The 16,197-nt window shown below is 33.5% G+C and overlaps 2 protein-coding genes across 2 annotated transcripts in view; both read right to left on the bottom strand.

The window, feature by feature from the left end:
• Window positions 1-136: 136 nt before the first annotated feature.
• Window positions 137-8,489, bottom strand: LOC102595222 (embryogenesis-associated protein EMB8-like). Its single transcript, XM_006349278.1, has 15 exons — window positions 8,136-8,489; window positions 7,391-7,480; window positions 7,113-7,174; window positions 5,829-5,929; window positions 5,408-5,497; window positions 4,860-4,982; window positions 4,200-4,277; window positions 3,774-3,784; window positions 3,581-3,655; window positions 3,349-3,397; window positions 2,310-2,366; window positions 2,097-2,227; window positions 1,619-1,702; window positions 1,011-1,077; window positions 137-805 (listed from the first exon to the last, which is right to left on the bottom strand). The coding sequence occupies exons 1-15, from the start codon at window positions 8,384-8,386 to the stop codon at window positions 335-337; spliced, it is 1,740 nt and encodes a 579-aa protein (XP_006349340.1). The 5' UTR covers window positions 8,387-8,489; the 3' UTR covers window positions 137-334.
• A 6,053-nt stretch (window positions 8,490-14,542) lies between these two features.
• LOC102594886 (embryogenesis-associated protein EMB8-like) overlaps window positions 14,543-16,197 on the bottom strand; it is a 12,914-nt gene continuing 11,259 nt past the window's right edge. The window contains exons 13-14 of the mRNA XM_006349277.2: window positions 15,222-15,288; window positions 14,543-15,137 (exon numbers count right to left, since the gene is read on the bottom strand). Of these exons, the coding sequence (XP_006349339.1) occupies window positions 14,745-15,137; window positions 15,222-15,288 (460 nt within the window). The 3' untranslated portion in view covers window positions 14,543-14,744. The remainder of the gene's footprint in view (window positions 15,138-15,221; window positions 15,289-16,197) is intronic.

Below are 16,197 nucleotides of genomic sequence, written 5' to 3'. Positions count from 1 at the left end.
CAAGAATGTTATGGATCTTGTTCAGCAACTACATATCCAACGTAATCTCTCAAATGAGGTTTGGAGAGGGTAGAGTATAGGCAAACCTTACCTCTACCTATAGGTAGAGAGGCTGTTTTGTCTAGCAGACGTGAAATAATCAGGCAACAATGAAAATCTTTTTAACAAGTGGCTGTTATTATATGATCATTTTGAAGTTACAAGAAACAGTACAGCCATTCCCGAATTCAACTTTGGGGTTTAACTATTTCCCTCTTCCCCAGCAATTGTACATAAATGTATCTTAAATAGTACTAATGAATAGAGCTTAGCCACTGCTACATGCATGGCATCGTCATCTTTTCAGTGAGAAGATGTTCCGCAGCTTTTTCTTGAAGAACATTGGTGAAGCTGAACCAAGAATTGGCCAAGTGGTTATGATAGCAATATATGCAAGTACCCACATTGAAATCTTACTACGCCGAGAAAGCTGATTTAAACATCTTTTAACAGGAACAATCACTGCATCAAAATCTGGTTCAGGAGTCACCAGCATTTTTGCAGGTCCTCTCGAACCAGCATCTTCCAACCTGGTGCTCTCACTTCTCGGATCAAACTGAGTTGTTGCATTTGTTTCTAGCTGCATTGCACCATTGACACCTCTAATCCTATCTCCAGCCGGGTCATCTTCGACCGGCTGCTCATTCTGCTGACTTCCTACTTCACCTGATGGATCATTGCTAAACGCAGTCACCAATCCGTCTTCTCTAATATTCACATATGGTGGATCAATGGATGTTTCCAGGGAACTATGCACTGTAGTAACCTGCATAATACAATGACATAAAGACTCCCAATCACTCTTAACATCAAATCTCATTCTGATATACAAGAATTCACCATTGTTTGTCCGGGGGCTTCATAATAACTAACAAATAGAGCTATCAATCAGCATAGCTAATTAACTAAGTATGTGAGCTGATCTCTATAAAGTATGAGCAGTTTCAAGGTGAGTGTACAAATTTGCATACCTTTTTGCTATGGATCAATGAGCTGGAGTTCAAAGCACAAAGAAATTCATCAACTGCCCTAACCCACCTACACATAAGGAGCACATCATAAACTTGTTCTCATTAAGTATTGTTAACATAGCTAATGCCACTAAGTAGTCATCACACTTTAATAGAAAACTCGAAAGGGAAAGTAATACATCTGAATACTTATACGTATTACTGAATTCTCTAATTGAGATCTCCAACAACCCCAAAGTCTGTAGTCACGGATAGGAGAACTCAAGTTTTTCATCATAAACTTGTTCTCACCAAGTACTGTTGCCATAGCTCATGCTACTAAAGTAGACATCACACTTTAATAGAGAACTAGAAAGGACAAGTAAACATCTGAATACTTATACATATTATTGAATTCTCTAATTTAGATCTCCTACAACCCCAAAGTCTATACTCGCAGAGAACTCAGTTTTTTTTTTTTATCTTTACATTTTGGAGCATTTTCGCATGCTAAAAGAAGTAAAGAACTAGATGGTTGAATAATGACAAGAAGCATTAATTTAACAAAACGAAAAAGAAAATAAATTACAATGCCAAAAACCATATCTGATGAATGTAAGGCAAATTACCAGAGGCTTTTTGCAGTCATCCCTTCAAAATATCCCAAGTGTCCTCCATGGTGCGTGGTAGCTAGTACAATATTTTTGTTTGCCCTGGAAGAGAATCATGTTAATCATACAATATTTAAAGGCACACAACACACACATTAAAAATAAAAAAAAATAAAAAAAGAAAACAATCAGGGGCATACAAAGATGACATGCGAATGACTTTGAACTAACAACAGGTCGATATAAGCAAGCCTCAACCAGCAATAGATAAGGTAAGGTTTCTTGCACAAACGCCTTAGTTTCCATTATGTTTGGCGCCAGGCTGACAAATTAAATTATTATTTCATGTCTTACTTGATAACTATACAATTATATCCTTTCTCCACACAAACATATAATCTTGCAACTCTATTAATTCACATAGTAGCGTTCTGTCCTATCTGGCAATTCGACTAAAGCTAAAAGGAGAGACCGTGCAACACACAAGATGACATACCGACATTCATCCCATGGAATTGCTTCCCTTGTACAAACTGGATCATCCAAGGCACTAACGCAAAGGAGAGGAACCATCACATTTCCTATATAACTGGTACAGCTAGCTTTCCTGTAATATGTATCAACAGTCTTGGGGAGAGGGGATGGAAATAAATGCTGATTAATTAGCAATCGAACAGATGTACTGAAAAAGGAGGCAGATTTGTGTTACCTCAAGATCAGCAAGAACACGAGTAGAACTATGGTCAAAATCTCTTACAGAACGTGCCTGCAAGAGAAACAAAGAAAAAATGCAATCAGGATAAGCAATACAGAAAAAGATAGATCATCTACTTGTTAGTAAGTTAGTTGCATATATTATCAACTATATTAACTCTTAAAAAATGAATCAGATGTGCCATAGTAGGTGTCAAAAAAGTGGACTTAACCACATCCTTGAAGTTAAATTTAGGATAAGGATATTATATATAACCGTTTATCTGAGGGCACCAGTGTTTCACAAGCTTCTTGATACTGCAATGGTGCTAAAAGTTTAAAGAGCATCAAAGGTTTCTTGTCCTCTATACTAGTTTTATTTCCTGTTTTCTCTGTAGTAGATGTCTCATCTCAGGAGGAACACCCGAAACTAAACTAAAAGGGATAGACATCAATATATGAGAAGGTACGACTACCCTGGGGCTTACATAATTATATTTCGTCCTTCCTTTGCACTAAGATAATTAAAAAATTTATCAGGACGTTAGATATAGCATTTACTATCTTTCGACATATAGACTTCTTATATTCTACTATTCCAGATGCATTCACACATGTTGTATTTCCCAACTAAAACACCCACCATTTTATGTTAAGTCAGCACTATGCTCCTTAATAGGAAAATTTATAGTTTGGTCGCATCATGCATGCTAGAAACCTCGAACCTCGGTGATTACAACAACTCAATAAGTTTCAATTAAGGAAACACCACATAAGTTGGTCTTTCTTAGCAGGTCCTAGCATGATAGTCATAGTATCAAAAATCATTTAAAGATTGAAGTCGAATACAAAGCACATGCTACATCTGAACCAGGGTTTAGTGCTAAATGGGCAAGGGTTCCATGATGATACCAACCCGAGAGTGGAATGGGTAAAAGAGGACTTATATAACCAGCCCAATTAGCATTGGATTGCTGCTCAGTTGATTGATTGATTTAAGTGACTGTCGTAGAAGATAAATCACTGACAAGAGACGACTAAGAGAAATAGATGACCTTAACAATGCCTTCCCAATCTGCCAACCGAGACATTACTGTCTGATGCCTGCAAAACTCAGATTTTGCCACACAAAAGAATTAGGACATCTGATAAAGGCCAATTTGAAAAAAACGACCAAGAGTATTAAAGAACATAGAATTAACTTAGGAGTAGTGCCATAATCACAGCTAGGAAAGCCATCAAACGAAATACAATATCAGACTGATAAAGGAGACTGCAGGGACTTACAGCTTGGCATAACCTCTTAATCCAATTGCCAGAGCTCTGTCATAGACTCTCTGCACAAGCCTGCGATTAATATACCTGTCAACAACAACAACAACAACAACCCAGTAAAATCCCACTAGGTGGGGTCTGGGGAGGGTAGAGTGTACGCAGACCTTGCCACTACCTCGTGCGAGGTAGAGAGGGATTAATATACCTGTCACAAATCTGAAAAGAAAGAGAAAAGTGGATTTGACTCAGATATATAGAGAGAAGCAGGGATGAATTCTTGTGCAACTAAGCAAAGGACAGAATAACAAAATCAGGTACTTATGGTACAGAATAAACTTAAGAAATGACTAATTTGACTTTTGTTGAATTAGGCTTCCACCATCGCTATCTTCATCTAGCATCTTCATAGAATTGTTTCAGGCAAGACAATCTTTCCAGATCATGATAATCCAACAGATCATACCATCCAGAATAACCCTTGACCCAACATACAAACAATATGTAGTAGAATCCAATTTAGTGGGAAGAAATACCAGATACAGAATGACATGTATGAAACCAAAGAAATTAGCAATACATCAATACCTTAATAAAAGTCAGATAATGCAGATTAGTTGGTCTAGATACTAACCAAAAGGTCCCAAGGAGAACATATTGCAGCTGCCCCAACAATTGCAGTATTAACTCCTTCCTCACCAAGATATTTTACCTGGAAATTAGTAATTGTCAGTAAAATAGTTATTGGCTTCGTTAAGAACATATGCCATAATGCATATGCCTGATCTCACTGGCTTCTCAAAATTTAGAAGAAGAATGCCCATTTACTTAAAAACATTGGAAATTGAATCATTAGCACATTGATTAATGCTTAAGGTTTGTAACATATCAAACTAAATCAGATGGACCAACTAGTAAACGGAAAATATATTATTTAGATGTGAATTTCTGTACTACTGCAGAAATTTTTGTAACAGTAATAATGTTTCTATACACTAGGGATTTGGTATATAAGGATGAAGAACTGACAAATTAAATGTTATGAAATCCATCGAGACAGTGGTCATATGCTTGTGTACCTGTTGTGTGTTCATGTATATGATCCTTTTTGACAATAACCTCTGAAAATATTTACTGCAAAAAGCTATGATAATTTGCTTCCATTATCTTTAAATGTAGGTTCACTTTTCAGGTAACCATAAAGAAGATTGTTTAGTACATAAGTGTTGCAGAATTTTGTGGTCATACAAGGAAAATAATAGAATATTCAATTACAAAATATATAATGCCGTACCAGAACATTAGCACCAATGCTAAGGCCAACAGTAAATAAAGGAGCCTGAGGGTATTGGGTGTGGAGATGGTCAATGACTCTTCGGGCATCTTCCGTCCATCCAGCATTATAAAAGCAATCAGACTGCCAGCAGATATCATGAATCTTGAGCTTTCATTGTTCAATAGTCCACAAACTATATAATGATAGCACAATAAACATTTTACTAGCAGAGTTATGCACCTTAGAGGCTTAGACTACTGCATTAAATTCACTATTTAACTTCTGCTATTTTCTAGTTTTATTTATTAATGTTTAGAGAGACAATTTACAGGCTCAGAGTTCAAGAGGACAAATAAGATACTATGAAAATTTTCAGTTTCCTATATTTTCTCAGCCATAGCTTCTAGCTATGTTATGAAAAATGTGATCTAGCAACTAACGGAAAGTTCATTGAAACTCTCAGCTGACAAAAAATTCAACTGACGGAAATATAGATCGCATTTTCTCTTATCAAAAGCAACTAAACTGGAAAAGATAAAGTTTTTGCTCAAGGATGGAGTACTCACAGTTACTGACACTCCACCGAGACCCCGATGATTGCTCACAACGACATTCCATCCACGTTTGGCCATCTTGAAAGCAAGATGCTTTATGTACTGCTAAGTTAAAGCAGATTTAAGAAAGAATAAAACGAATATTTGCAGTGAACAACACGTAATCTCAAAGAATCATATGATAGAGCTCAATCAACTCTAGTATAAAGTTGAAATACTACAATTTTGTCAAAGTTAGAAGGCCTGATAATATCTATTGAGAGGAAAAGGGAAGAAAAATGTTTATAAACAGAAAAGAACAGAAGAGAATAAAAACTCGAATGAGGAAGAAATTACATTTGCCCCAAAATTGATTCACCAAAAGAAAAAAAATTAAACAAGCAAGAAAATCATAATTTTGAAGGCAGCAGAAGAAGAGTGGACGAAAGCTTACAGCAGAATCAGAGTCACTTGTTAAACCAGGAATCACTAGCATGATGGGACTTTTATCATCACTCTGAACTCCATCAAAACGTTCAATGGATGGCTTTTTAACTAACAAATAAAAAAGAAACAGGATTGGTGGAAATTTACTCCATTAAGTAGTATATAAAAGCATTAGGGAATCAATAATTAACTGATCTGGTGAGATCTTGAACTTAAGACAAGTACTTGTTAAAGCAAATGATTAAAGAGAGAAGCTTTGCATATTTAGCAGGGATGATCCATAACCGATATCAAGTGCTATCAAAATGAAACCAATTAGATATTCCAAGCCCACCTTAAACATAGGTATTTCAATAAGCTAAAATAACTATTAGTCAACGGAAGTCATTTATGGTTCTTTTTTAAAGGAAAAAAAAATCAGAATTTCGTTTATACAATGAAGTTTGTTAAAGCGTGTGATCAACTCATCTAAAAGCTTAAGTTGTTAGATAGAACACACTTTTATTTACTTAATTGTATCTTCAACAAAGTAATTTATTGAATAAGCCACCTCAAAAGCAGGCACAATGATGATTGAGAAAAACACGGTAAAATCGCAAGTCATCTAAGCATAAAAAATCACATTTTCATAGAAAGGGGAGAATAAAGCTTCAAACACCGGCTTTCCATCACGTACCCAAAAAATATAAATTCAATCTTTTATTGGTTCATTCTACAAATTCAAAAGGGGTTCTCCACATCCTAACATATGGAGTTGGAAGAGGTTCTTCCATAGCCTTTTTATTCTACTTTATGGTACTTTTATCACCCTTCATTGGCTATTCTTACACAAAATAAATGGCGAAGCAAAACATACTATCATCTTCTTTCTCTCCCTGAACTTTCTCCTGTAACAACAAAAAAACTATAATTCGGTCCTCCTTAACTCAATTTGTTTACACTTTTTTAAGTTGCTTCAATAATTCCTCGTTGATATGTACTGAGGACCGCCTTTCAAATTGTCCAAAGCATCCATTCATAAGGTCTAAGTTGTCTAGAACATAAAACCTTTAGAATTGGTTAATCAACATAGTTGGGAAAAGTTCTCTATGACTAGAAAACACTTTCACTACTGGAACTCCATAAAGACTAGACTTCAGTCTTGTAGAGAAATTAACCACGTACATTGACATATTCCAGATTCTTATTCGTTATTTTGAAGTATATTGATTTCTAAAATACAAGCTTATTGAATCAAATTATGAGTTGAAATAATCCATCTTGAAATGACGGTGACTAGAATGTACTTTACCATCGATGTTCCTTAGCCAATCCAAAGCTATTGTCCCACCATCAGACAATTGAAATATCTGTCTGTAGACAAGAATGCATTAGTGACCAAAATGTAGCAATTCATCTGTGAAAACTAAGATATGTGAATATGATCTTTTTACAATCTCAAAGATAACTGCCTTGCCGACAATAAGTGCAGTGAGCTAAATGTCTGCCAAAACTGATAGTATCATAGTATGAGCAGAAAAAAAAAAAGAAGAGGTGAAACTAAATAAGTCTGTTAACTGTATTTGTCACCTTCGGTAGCTGCAAGCAGGTGCCCTTCCAAAGAACTGCAAAAAGGCTGTCTGTAGATGAGGACTGCAAAGCCACGGAGTAGACGAAAACCTGCAATGCACAATAGGAAAAATTCCAAAACATAAAGAACAAAAAGCCATGTATACTCATGACATACAAACTTCAGTACAAAACTCAGGATTACGACAATCCTATCACTTGCAAGACACAGTAAAGTATGTTGTCTAGAATTAACACTTCTTTGTTGCTTATAAGATATACTCCTTCTGTCCCCGTTTACGTGGCACAATTGGAATTTCGAGATTCAATCTTCTACACTTTGACCATAAATTCAGACACAGAAGCTTTAAGTTTTTTAAAATTAAATTCATATATTCAAAGCCTATGTAAAAGTTCTATAAATACTAAACTGCTCTACCCTACACCAAAGATAAGAACATCACACTAGATAGCTATCATATCCATGGAATACAATCACAATAATTAATAATTCAAAATACATAAAACAATTCCAATCAAAGAAAAACTTGATGAACTCTTGAAAGGGAGTAATTAATTGATTACAACAACAATTGCTCAAAAACATATATTAATACATGATTTAGACTAACAATCCACCTGATAAAATGGGTTTTTTGAATGGTCCTAAATCATCATCAACATTATTCCAAAGTTCCACATATGATCAAGAACCAAAAGCATTCAAATGTACCAAGATTAAATTTTTCTTAATCAGTTTTTTTACCTGCCATTAAGAGTTTTACATTTGGAAACCACTTCTTGATAGAGGTCACAGCAAGAATTAAAGGTCAAAGAAACAGGCTTTCCCCTAAATCCAGTAAATAATTCTTGTATGAAGTACATCTCTATGAAATTATAGAGAAAAACAAATAGTAAAAACAGAAACCCCAAGAAATAATGAGAAATGGGTATCAAGAAAGCAACTTTAAGCAGAAGCTCATATGGGGATTCTGAGCTTAACTCAAAGCAATCCATGGCAATCTCAAAAGGGGGTGTTGGGTTTCTTGAAAAAAAAAAACAAGAAAGATTGATGAGAAGAGAGAGACTACTTGAACAAGCGGACTAAATTATGCTGAAATTATATTAATTTATTTTAGGCGAAATGGTATGATCCCTTAATACTTGAGTTTGTATTCTGGATTCTTTTACTTTATCTTTTATCAACTAAACCCCTAAATCAATTGAAACTTGATATTTTAAACCCTTTTTTTGACCTGTCATCCTATGTGGCATTTTTGTTCAAAGTGCGTGTGATACATATAAAATAAGAGCGTGAAGTCTTACAAAAAAATTCAAAGTGTCAAGTTTTGACTTAATTAAGAGTATCTTCTTCCCCATTTATTCATTTACCATTGTTGGACAAAGAAAAAACTTATTTTTGAGGCTTTTCTACTTATCTCTAATTTTTTTCTCCATTTTTTTAATTGTTTCAGGTTGCCTTTCATCTTCTTCAAAGGATTCATTATTTCTTGAACAAATTCAGTTTTTATTACTCTACAAAGAATTTTTACAAGTAACAAATTTCTTTCATTGCTCCAAACAAATAAATAGACTTATCGATCCTATTCTTCAACAAGTATTTCGTTTCCTCCGAACTTAACATCGTTGGAGCTATCAACAACTCCAATTTCTGCAAATTGTCAGAATACAAATCATAAAAAACTAAAAAGTTAAATTGATCCAAAATTACAAAGAGGGGAAGAAAAAGAAAAAGAAACATGGAGGATGAGTGAATGAAGAGAATCTGAGGGTTGAGTAATTTGGACGAGTCGTGAGATCTAGGGTTTTGGAGCAAGTATCACAGTCGTTTGGGTCATCACTGTTTTTTCCAAATCGAATGTGGAGCAATCGCCCTCTCCATCTTCGAGTGGTAGTTCCACCACCACATCGCGGTGTACGGACGATTTTGTTGGTACTGCATTTTACTAGCGAAAACATGTGGAGTGAGAGAGGAGGAAGAAGAGAAATTTGAAAGATAATTGGAAAAAGAGAAAAAGATTTTTCAAATAAAATTTTGGGGCTTTAATTTAATTTTACCATTTTATTTCCTACGTGGCAGGTAAAAATGAGGTGGGATTTGACATGTAGGAGGTGTATTACACGCACTATCCACCATGTGAGAAAAGGGTTTAAAATACTAAATTTCAATGGGTTAAGGGGTTTAGTTGGTAAATGATTAAGCAGAAGGGTCTATAATACAAACTCATACAAGTATAAGTGTTCATCAGATCATTCCGTCTTTATTTTATTATAAAGATGGAATAAAACAATTTTAAGTGAGTTGGAATAAGATGCATATCATTATTAAGTCTAACATAAATTAATACGACATTTAATATATAATTTATACTCCTTTCGTTTTTTTTGTTTTTTATAAATTTATATTTTAAGAGTCAAATAATATGAGTTTTGATTAATGATATGTAATTTTTCACTATATTGATATGAAAAAAATGTAATTTATAATAGGGAAAAGGGTCAAAAATACCCTTCAATTTTGGTTTATTGTTTGACGTTGCCCTTGCCGTTAAACTAAAGTTAATTTTACCCCTACCGTTACTAATTTCACCATATATACCCCTCATTTGACGGAAATCCCCAAATTGACTCAAATTAACCCGAATTCTTAAAAACGAACCATTCCCCATTTTAAACCCAATGCCCCGACCCATATAACTCATTCCCCTTTTTACCCATTCTCTCAAATTAACCCGAATCCTCCATTAAAGCCTTGTAAACTAGTTCAAACAATCATCAATCTCCTCTCTTCGTCCCCCAAATCTCTACCCAAATCCTCTCTCCAATCCTACCTTCCTCACCTCACTCCTCCTATTATCCACTCCTACCCAAATCACCACTCTTTTCTCTTCACCTCTTAAGCAATTGACCAACAGAAAACATAACTGTTGTGCATAATTCTTCCAAGTTTCTATAACACAGTTATGTCATCTTGAGATGTTGAAAATAGATTCCATTATAAGGTTTTCAAGAAAAAAGCATGATGTAACTGAAGCACTTCCAATACTTGAATTGTTGTTGTAACAACGTCTATACATCCACCAGCACCCTGAAAGTGAACTAATACGACCACATTATGAAAAAGTCAATACAAAATTTAAAGTTAGTTGCTTCATAGCATCTCTTTTTGACAATGAAAGTTGACTTAAAATAGAAAAAATAAATTAAAACATCAAAAACATATATAATTGGAATCGAATACATGGATCAATTTTCATACAACATTAACTATAAAAGCTTATATTTCTTCTTTTCTCACGTCTAGATCTTGACAAGGATGAAGCTATTTATACATATTTTGAGAGAGACCTTTTGGAGATCGGAAGCGGCAGCGAGACACACTCGTTTTTGCTGAACGGAGAGCTTTCTCATTCAACGACGAGTGATATCCAACGCCGACCTGTACGACGACGAAGAATGTCGGAGTCGGAGTGAGGTGAGGAAGGTAGGATTGGAGAGAGGATTTGGGTAGAGATTTGGGGGACGAAGAGAGGAGATTGGTGATAGTTTGAATTAGTTAATAGGACCTCAATGGAGGATTTGGGTTAATTTGAGAGAATGGGTAAAAGGGGGAATGAGTTATACGGGTCGGGCATTGGTTTAAAATGGGGAATGGATCATTTTTAAGAATTCGGGTTAATTTGAGTCAATTTGGAGATTTCCGTTAAATGAGGGATATATATGGTGAAATTAATAACGATAGGGGTAAAATTAACTTTAGTTTAACGGCAAGGACAAAGTCAACTAATAAACTAAAGTTGAGGGGTATTTTTGACTCCTTTCCCTTTATAATATCATAATGAGTCAAATAATTTTTATTTATTTATTAATTTAATATATATTTTATTTCAGATTTAATTATATAATAATCTCATATTATTATGCACCATATGGTCCCTAAATGATTGGTCGTGGACCTCAGCCAGTAGCCAATAGGGAAATTCGAGTGTTCTACATTAACACGTGATAAATTGACAATACATGGTTTACCAAAAAAATAATGAAGGGACAAACTGACAATAGAGTGGTGTGCGCATCCGTCGGTTCCATTTTATATATTATCAGTTTGGTTTATTGATTTTTTATTTTTAAATACGTTAAATTAATAAGAATTTTTTTTAATTTATTGATTTTGGTCCTTAACAGTTCGATATTCGGTTTAATCAATAAGAAAATACATATAATAAATATATGACTTCTCTAATAAATTTGACGCGACAGCATAATAATGTAATGAAAAACTATACAAGTATAACACAAAAAGAAATTAAGAGGAATAAGGTTCTTACTTTAGATTTTGACGTTTTGTATAATGTGAAGTTGTGAACTAAAAGTCACTTTAAAGTGTGAATTGAAGGCTAAAACATAAAGACAGTAACTAGTAAGGTATTGAGATTAATATATAATATTTATGTACAAGTAAATGTAGAAAATTACTAGTCTTAATAGGTTATTGGTTTACCCAATAACCCAATATTAAAAACCAATATCGAACCGATAACCCGATATTTTTTTTTTTTATAAAATCATTAAAAATCCGTTAATTCAATAACCCAATAACAATAAATCAATAACACCTTTTTTGGTTCGATTTATCGGTTGATTCAGTTTTTGCACTATAAAGTAGTTATATTATTTTTCATTTTGTTTCCTATAATTATTTCTATAAAAAAAAAGATAAATATATAAGAAGCTTCAAAATTCTTTTAAACTTAGAAAAAATTATTTACTTATAAAAAAGAAAATCAACAATTCAAAAAAAAACATTTTTATATAAATAGAATTACAACATACTTAGTATAATAATCTTATAAATAAAGTCGGGAGAGGTAGGATATACACGAACATTATGAGTAAGAACAAAAATAATGTAACATCAATAAAAAAAAATATAATACAAAGTTAGAATTAGGGGTGTTCAAAACTGAACCATAGCCGATAAGCCAATCATAAAATTGACTTATTGACTTATTGGTTTGGATTATCAAATAAATAGTTGGGGAACAAATTAATTTTTTATAATTAATGGCTTATTGGTGTGGGGAGGTGGATTATTCAATTTCCGATTAAGAGTTACCATACTTACATTTTTATTTTAGTCGTATTAGCCTTATTCAATATTTTACCATTGTAAGAGATTATATAATTTTCCTTGCTAATCCTAATTCCTAAAAGCTAAAGTCGTAAAACCATGAATACCTATTTACTTTTCTATAATTATCTATTTTGCTTTAAAAATTAGAGAGCAAGTCAGCCAACTTAGACAAGCACTGAGGATATATACATGAAAAATATGCATCTATTTATCGAGTCATTGACAAAGATGCTTCTACTAGACAATGAAAATGGGAAAACCAGTTGAAAATTTTGGATCAGTTTATCCACTTGATCTTGTTACTGCTTAAAAGTCATCCTTCTTTTCGTAAGGTACGTTCATCGAAAAAAATTACCATAGATATTAGAGGTTAGCCGATACATCGCCCGATAACCGTCCGATAATTGCTAATCTGTTACTGAACTAACTGATATCTTATAGGTTGGCTAGAGGATTAGTAAATTAAAAAATTAATATCCGATAGGTCAAACCGTTAAGCGAAATTATCCGCCCGATCTGTCCGATAAGCAACACTAGTTAGAATAATAAAATCCGACTAAAAAATTTAAATTTTTTATATGATGATAACGAAATAGTGTTGCGCTGAATTTGATAAGTTGATATAATATATTAAAATAGTATTGATTAGGTTTTAATGCTTGCAATTTGAACAAATATGATCTTTTTATAAATACACAACAATAGATTTTGCATAATGTAGAAGGTTGACCATTTGAGTCTTTGAGAGACTTTAGAATGTTCAATGAAAGAATAAAAAATAGTAAAGGGGAAATAAAAAAAAGTAAATATAAGAATAACTATATTGGTTCATGATAATTGCCCTAATATAAATGAGGCAACAAAATAGATAGTCACGTAAGAAATGATGTTACAATTAACTAAACATTATTCCATTTCTCAATTATTATAGCAATCTTTATATTAAATGAGGTAAAAATTATTATATTTTATGTCCAAGTGGAGCCCAAATTACTTTAGTGATTTTATGATCGATACGGCCCTGCAAAAACATATAATCTATGTCATAAGGTGTGTTGAAAGGTAGAGAAGAAACACTTAATGTGAAATATCATTTGTAAAATTTGATTTCCCAACTTCCAACGAGTGAAAGTCATTTTCATCTTATTTTTAAGAAATTTGTTTTCGTAAAGAAAAAATTTAACCAAAACATCAATAAAAAATCAAACATGAAAAAATTTTAAAATATATTTTTTAAAAATAATTTCCTATAATTGAGTTGTCATGAAATGTTTAGTACATCAATAATTAAACGTCAAAAGGAGGCAAAAATACAGGCTGACCTCTATAGTGCGCAAATATTGTACTAAAGTACTGTATTATTCTTTTTTTTCTTTCGTTTTCGAAATCATTTGAAAAGCTGTCTTATTTTGAAATCAGTTTAACATTCAATATTTTCGACAAATCTTCTCATAAATATCTTATTCATAAATCTTTGAAATTTGAATGTTCTGTACATTCTCCACAATTTGACTTGAAGCCTATTTTGTTTTTAATTGGAATTATTCAAAAGATATTTATTACTTAGTTATACACTAACACAAGTCAAATTAACAACATGAAAACACATATCTAGTACAATCAAACAAAGTGAAGTCTGAAGACAGTAGAGTGTACGCAAACCTCATTTTAGGTAATATTTCAATTTAATTTGTATTTCTGTTGTTCCAAAATTCTTCCATGTTACCATTGCAATACGTTTTATTTGGGCTCTTCTACACGATACAATTTTTAATTAATTTCAAATTTGATAGACAAAACAATTAACAACTTATTGTTGTCTTTTCCTATTTTGTTGTGTTTGTCTAAAAATGGATTAAGAAAGTAAAATTATCAAAAACAAATTCCAAAAGTTAATGAGCTAGAGAGTAGGCTAGAGACGTCTACAAATTGCATATTGCTGGATGATTTCACATTACCTGACTAAGTAAACCCAACTCGTTGAGGAAAATGAACGGTTGGAAGATATAAATATTGTATATAAATAACATATCTCAATGTATATACATAGTTATACATCATAAAAAGCAGCCAAATAAATAGGTCTTACTCCTTACGTAGAGATATTTAAAATTCTGAATCCGACTTTGGATCTCAGCCTTTTCCTCTCTTCCCCAGGAATTGTATGATAATAAATGTATCAACAACAACAACAATGAATATAACATAGGCACGACATGGTCATCTTTTCGTTGAGGATGAAGAGAAATTGTTGCGCATCTTTTTCTTGAACAAGAGTGAACCCAGAATTGGCCATGTGGTTGTGATTGCAACACATGCAAGTACCCACATTGAAATCTTACTTCGCCCAGAAAGCTGATTTAGACAATTTTTAACAGGAACCATCATTGCATTAATATTTGGGCAACGAACAGGATCAAATTGAGTCGTTGTATTTGGTTCTTGTTGCACTGTGCCATTGTCAACCTTGTCATCTTCGACCAGTTGCTCGTTTCCTAATTCACCTGATGGCTCCTCGCCAAATGCAGTCACTAAACCGTCTTCTCTTATATTCACATATGGTGCCTCATCAATTGATTTCAGTGGAGAACTATTCACTGTGTTATTTTGTATCTGCATAATACAATGCCATAAGACATAACGATAGCTTACAGCTAGAACTATATCAATCAATATAGTGTGTGCAAATCTGCATACCTTTTCTCTACGCATCAATGAGCTGGAGTTAAAAGCACAAAAGAATTCATCTACAGCCCTAACCCACCTGCGAAGAAGGAAATGATAACTTGTTTTCATCAAGGATATCATACTACTAAATTAGTAACCAGACACTTCAATACAAAACTTGAATGGGTACGAGCCATACATCTGAATACTTATGACACATGTGAGAAATATATGGGAAAAATAATATTGAATTGTGTATCTAAATTGTTACATTGAGACCCTATTTATAGACAATACATATACATTGAAATCCTTTTCTAACTAGGATTCCTATTCCTATTCTTCTTCCTATTCTAAGTAGGAATATATACATATTTCTATTCTAACACTCCCCCTCAAGCTGGTGCATACAAATCATATGTACCTAGCTTGTTACAGATGTAATTAATACGAAGACTTGTGAGGGACTTGGTGAAGATATCTGCAAGTTGATCATTTGACTTCACAAATTTCGTAACAATATCTCCTGAGAGTATCTTTTCTCTGACAAAGTGACAGTCAATCTCAATGTGCTTAGTCCTTTCATGAAACACTGGATTTGATGCGATATGAAGAGCTGCTTGATTGTCACACACAAGTTCCATCTGATCAATTTCGCCAAATTTTAGTTCTCCCAACAAACTGTTTGATCCAAACTAGCTCACAAGTTGCTGTCGCCATTGCTCGATATTCTGATTCTGCACTAGATCGAGCAACCACATTCTGTTTCTTACTCTTCCACGACACCAAATTACCTCCTACTAAAACAAAATATTCGGGTGTCGAACGTCTATCAGAGGGTGATCCTGCCCAATCAGCGTCTGTATATCCAGTGATATGCTCATGGCCTTGATCCTCATAGAGTAGTCCTTTACCAGGAGCTGACTTTATATATCGCAGGATACGAACAACTGCTTCCCAATGACTATTACAAGGGGAAGTCATAAACTGACTTACAACACTCACA

This window comes from Solanum tuberosum, unplaced genomic scaffold, assembly GCF_000226075.1.
Source record: "Solanum tuberosum cultivar DM 1-3 516 R44 unplaced genomic scaffold, SolTub_3.0 scf00105, whole genome shotgun sequence".
In the NCBI taxonomy this organism is placed as follows: Eukaryota; Viridiplantae; Streptophyta; class Magnoliopsida; order Solanales; family Solanaceae; genus Solanum; species Solanum tuberosum.
Note: the sequence above shows the minus strand (reverse complement) of the source record. Positions and strands in the feature narration are given on the sequence as shown.

Coding starts and splice junctions, on each gene's coding strand:
- LOC102595222 (XM_006349278.1), bottom strand. CDS start 8,386: ATGGATTGCTTTGAGTTAAGCTCAGAATCCCCATATGAGCTTCTGCTT. Junction 3,398..3,580: donor TTAAGAGGTTATGCCAAGCT/GTAAGTCCCTGC, acceptor TGAGTTTTGCAG/GCATCAGACAGTAATGTCTC. Junction 1,078..1,618: donor ATGACTGCAAAAAGCCTCTG/GTAATTTGCCTT, acceptor CCTTATGTGTAG/GTGGGTTAGGGCAGTTGATG.